The sequence below is a fragment of the Eriocheir sinensis genome, unplaced genomic scaffold (genome assembly GCF_024679095.1).
Source record: "Eriocheir sinensis breed Jianghai 21 unplaced genomic scaffold, ASM2467909v1 Scaffold103, whole genome shotgun sequence".
Lineage (NCBI taxonomy): Eukaryota > Metazoa > Arthropoda > Malacostraca > Decapoda > Varunidae > Eriocheir > Eriocheir sinensis.
This window is the reverse complement of record NW_026110330.1, coordinates 215,001-220,000: the sequence shown is the minus strand read 5'-3', so window position 1 is coordinate 220,000 and position 5,000 is coordinate 215,001. Positions and strand designations below refer to the sequence as shown.

At 47.8% G+C, this 5,000-nt stretch overlaps 1 protein-coding gene across 5 annotated transcripts in view; it reads left to right on the top strand.

The window, feature by feature from the left end:
- Positions 1–5,000, top strand: part of LOC126989002 (neprilysin-1-like) — a 20,496-nt gene that overhangs the window by 5,991 nt on the left and 9,505 nt on the right. Inside the window, exons 5-10 of one of the 5 annotated variants that reach the window (XM_050847473.1) lie at positions 731–951; positions 1,436–1,621; positions 2,979–3,110; positions 3,337–3,473; positions 4,418–4,514; positions 4,934–5,000. The exon at positions 4,934–5,000 is cut by the window's right edge and continues 68 nt beyond it. In XM_050847473.1, coding sequence (XP_050703430.1) covers positions 731–951; positions 1,436–1,621; positions 2,979–3,110; positions 3,337–3,473; positions 4,418–4,514; positions 4,934–5,000 — 840 coding nt within the window. Of the gene's footprint in view, positions 1–730; positions 952–1,435; positions 1,622–1,786; positions 1,793–1,967; positions 1,974–2,147; positions 2,155–2,328; positions 2,336–2,978; positions 3,111–3,336; positions 3,474–4,417; positions 4,515–4,933 lie in introns of those variants that run through there. The other 4 variants (XM_050847477.1, XM_050847476.1, XM_050847475.1 and 1 more) reach the window with 4 other exon arrangements.

The window sequence follows — 5,000 nt, the reverse complement described above, 5'->3', positions numbered from 1 at the left end:
ACCATTCATCACAAAACGTCATCACCACCAAACCCATTAAATTACTATAAAAAGAGATATTTAATGTGTTTGATATAATTTCTCTCTCTCTCTCTCTCTCTCTCTCTCTCTCTCTCTCTCTCTCTCTCTCTCTCTCTCTCTCTCTCTCTCTCTCTCTCTCTCTCTCTCTCTCTCTCTCTCTCTCTCATTATCATTATTATTATTATTATTATTAATGGGATTTTAACTAACTTTTTCTCTCTTCCTCTCCTCCTCCTCCTCCTCCTCCTCCTCCTCCTCCTCCTCCTCCACCTCCTTCTCCTCCCTTCTCTCTCTCCCTCTATCCCTCCCTTCCCTTACATTACCTTACCTTACCTTACTTAACCTAATCACAAACCACTCCCTTCCCTTCCCTTCCTCCTTCTTCTCCTCCTCCTCTTCCTCTTCCTCCTCCTCCTCCTCTTCTTCTTCCCTTCCCTTCTCCTCTCTCTCTCTCTCCTTCCATCCCTTCCCTTCCCTTACCTAACCTAACCTAACCAAACCACACACACCCCTCCCTTCCCTTCCCTTCCCTTCCATTCCTCCTCCTCCTCCTCTTCTTCTTTCCTTCCCTTCTCCTCTCTCTCTCTCTCTCTCTCCCTCCATCCCTTCCCTTCCCTTACCTAACCTAACCTAACCAAACCACACACACCCCTCCCTTCCCTTCCCTTCCATTCCTCCTCCTCATCCTCCTCCTCCTCCTCCTCCTCAGGCTTCACCGTGCACGAGAAGGACATGGCAGACTCACCTATATTCACGCTGCTGAGTCCAGAGCACCTCGGAGTCTGGCCCCTCGTGAACCCAGACAGATGGAATTCAACCCTATTTAACCTTGAAGATTTGCTGGCCAGACTCACTCTCTACCAAGTACACACTTTCTTCGAATCCTATATAACGCCCGACGAGAGGAATTCAAGCGTGTATACCTTGCAGGTGGGCGTGGGGCGTGTGTGTTGTGGGCGTGGGATGGATGGGAAGGGTTGGGAAGGGATGGGATAGGAAGATAAGGGATGGGTTAAGAAGGGTTGGGATGGGAAGGGAAGGGATGGGTTAAGATGGGTTGGGATGGGAAGGGAAGGGATGGGTTAGGAAGGGAAGGGAAGGAATGGGTTAGGAAGGGATGGGAAGGGATAGGAAGGGAAGGGAAGGGAAGGGAAGGGAAGGGAAATGTGTGTGTGTGTGTGTTTGTAATAATAATAATAATAATAATAATAATATTTTTTCTCTCTCTCTCCTTTTCTTCCTCCTCTTCCTCTTCCTTCCCTTCCCTATTCTCTTCTCTCTCCCTTCCCTCCCTTTCTCTCCTCCTCCTCTTCTTTCTCTCCATCCAAAACATCACATTCTCTCTCTCTGTCTGTCTCTCAAAATCTTCCCTTCCTTCCTCTCTCTCTCTCCTCCTCCTCCTCCTCCTCCCCAGTTCTACAAGGGGTCCCCAGCACTAGCCCGGAATTACTACCTCAACACTACCAACGAGGAATACAGCGGCTATTTAGCGGCATACAGGGCGTTGCTAGAGGAAACGGCGCTTGCATTATCACCCGAACAGGGACTCAACACTTCACATATCGACGAGCTGATCGCTTTTGAGACCAAGTTCGCGATGGTAAGTAGGGGTTGAGGGGGTGCAGAAGGGGTTGAGGGGTTGGAGAAGGGGTTGAAGGGTAGAGGAAGGGTTTGAGAGGGGTAGGAAAGGAAGGGAAAGGGAAGGAAAGCGCTGGGTTGGAAGATATCACTTATAGAAGACCTGATTGCGTTTGAGACTAAGTTCGCGATGGTAAGTAGGGGTTGAGGGGGTGGAGAAGGGGTTGAGGGGTTGGAGAAGGGGTTGAGGGGTAGAGGAAGGGTTTGAGAGGGATAGGGAAGGGAGGGAAAGGGAAGGAAAGGGAAGGAAAGCGCTGGGTTTGAAGACATCACATATTGAAGACCTGATTGCGTTTGAGACTAAGTTCGCGATGGTAAGAAAGGGTTGAGGGGGTGGAGAAGGGGTTGAGGGGTTGGAGAAGGGGTTGAAGGGTAGAGGAAGGGTTTGAGGTGGGTAGGAAAGGGAGGGAAAGGGAAGGAAAGGGAAGGAAAGCGCTGGGTTGGAAGATATCACTTATAGAAGACCTGATTGCGTTTGAGATCAAGTTCGCGATGGTAAGTAGGGGTTGAGGGGGTGCAGAAGGGGTTGAGGGGTTGGAGAAGGGGTTGAGGGGTAGAGGAAGGGTTTGAGAGGGGTAGGAAAGGGAGGGAAAGGGAAGGAAAGGGAAGGAAAGCGCTGGGTTGGAAGATATCACTTATAGAAGACCTGATTGCGTTTGAGATCAAGTTCGCGATGGTAAGAAAGGTTTGAGGGGGTGGAGAAGGGGTTGAGGGGTTGGGGAAGGGATTGAGGGGGTTAAGAAGGGGTTGAGGGGTAGAAGAAGGGGTTGAAGGGTAGAAAGGTAGAGGGTATAATGTAATAGGAACTAAAATGATGTCTTCCTCTCCTTCCCCTTCCCTTCCCAACCCTCTCTTTCCCTTCTCTTCCCTTCCTTTCCCTTCCCTTTCCAACCCTCTCTTTCCCGTCTCTTCCCTTCCTTTCCCTTTCCTTCCCAACCCTCTCTTTCCCTTCTCTTCCCTTCCTTTCCCTTCCCTTTCCAACCCTCTTTTTCCCTTCCTTTCTCTTCCCTTCCCTTCTTTTAATTTCTTTCCCTAACCCTTCCTTTCCCTTCCATTCCCTTCCCTACCCTAACCTAACTTACCCAACCCTTTCTCTTCCCTTCCCTTCCCTTTCCTTCCTTTCCTTTTCCTTCCTCTTCCATTCCCTTAACATCCCACCCTTTCCTTCCCTTCCCTTCCCTTTCCTTCCCTTCCTTTCCTGTCCCTTCCCTCCTCTGCCATTCCCTTAACATCCAACCCTTCCCTTCCTTTCCCTACCCTTTCCATCCCACCCCATATATCACTACCTCCTCCTCCTCCTCCTCCTCCTCCTCCTCCAGATCTCCGACAGCCGCACGTGTGAGCTGGGCAACGAGGGCGCCTCCAACCTGACGGAAAGCCTTGACGCTGGCGAGGATGACGAGAGCTCCGGGAGAATGACCGTGTCGCAGCTGGGGGAGTTAGTGCCTGAGGTGCGTGGTGATGACTGGTGATGACTGGTGATGACTGGTGATGAAGATACAACAGTGGTGATGACTAGATAATAATAATAATAATAATAATAATAATAATAATAATAATAATAATAATAATAATAATAATAATAATAATAATAATAATAATAATAATAATAATAATAATAATCTTCTTCTTCTTCTTCTTCTTCTTCTTCTTCTTCCTCCTCCTCCTCCTCTTCAGATCGCCTGGGGCCGCATGTTAAGACACACTTTGGATGAGTTTGACATTGACCTTGACGTCGATTCCCTGATCATCACTCTCCACTGCAGCGCCTACGTGCCAGACCTTGTCAAGCTGGTCAAGGAGACGCCGGACAGGTGGGGGGCACGGGGGGGCGAGGGGGGCGAGGGGGGGTGAATTTTAGGGGGGGTCAATCTAGGGTATAAGGGATTTGGACAGCACAGGGATGAAAGAGTGAAGATGCTGGTTAACTCTTGCATAAGGGATTGGGACAGTATAGGGATGAAAGAGTGAAGATGCTGGTTAACTCTTGCGGAAGGGATTTGGACAGCACAGGGATGAAAGAGTGAAGAAGCTGGTTAACTGTTGCATAAGGGATTGGGACAGTATAGGGATGAAAGAGTGAAGATGCTGGTTAACTCTTGCAGAAGGGATTTGGACAGCACAGGGATGAAAGAGTGAAGATGCTGGTTAACTCTTGCAGAAGGGATTTGGACAGCACAGGGATGAAAGAGTGAAGATGCTGGTTAACTCTTGCATCAGGGATTTGGACAGCACAGGGATGAAAGAGTGAAGATGCTGGTTAACTCTTGCGGAATGGATTTGGACAGCACAGGGATGAAAGAGTGAAGATGCTGGTTAACTCTTGCAGAAGGGATTTGGACAGCACAGGGATGAAAGAGTGAAGATGCTGGTTAACTCTTGCATAAGGGATTTGGACAGCACAGGGATGAAAGAGTGAAGATGCTGGTTAACTCTTGCATAAGGGATTTGGACAGCACAGGGATGAAAGAGTGAAGATGCTGGTTAACTCTTGCATAAGGGATTTGGACAGCACAGGGATGAAAGAGTGAAGATGCTGGTTAACTCTTGCATAAGGGATTTGGACAGCACAGGGATGAAAGAGTGAAGATGCTGGTTAACTCTTGCATAAGGGATTTGGACACCACAGATAGAGTGAATATGTATGGTTCTAAGGGGTCTATCTATTGTTCAATCTATCCAAGGCTCTATCAAAGGCTTAAGAATAGTCCGTAACAGTTCTCAATGGTCCTAACACAAGTACTATTTCTCCTAACAGGGTGATAGTCAACTACTTACTATGGAGGTTCGTGCTGCGGTATATGCCCTACATAAGTAACTATTTCCAGCAACTATGGCAACAATTCAGGAGCGAGGTGAGTAGTAGTAGTAGTAGTAGTAGTAGTAGTAGTAGTAGTAGTAGTAGTAGTAGTAGTAGTAGTAGTAGTAGTAGTAGTAGTAGTAGTAGTAGTAGTATTGCCAGGTCTTAATAGTTAGGCTAGGTTAAGTATTGCCCTGGTAGAAGTAGTAGTAGTAGTAGTAGTAGTAGTAGTAGTAGTAGTAGTAGTAGTAGTAATAATAATGATAATAATAGCAATAATAATTTGAATTAATATATCTCTCTCTCTCTCTCTCTCTCTCTCTCTCTCTCTCTCTCTCTCTCTCTCTCTCTCTCTCTCTCTCTCTCTCTCTCTCTCTCTCTCTCTCTCTCTCTCTCTCTCTCTCTCTCTTTACCTCACCTCCCTTCCCTTCCCTTCTCCTCCTCCTCCTCCTCCTCTCTCTCCCTCCCCAACAGGTTCCGGACCCGTTCGAAGAGAGAACTTATATTAGTAGATGGAAGGAGTGCGCGGCCGTTGTCAATG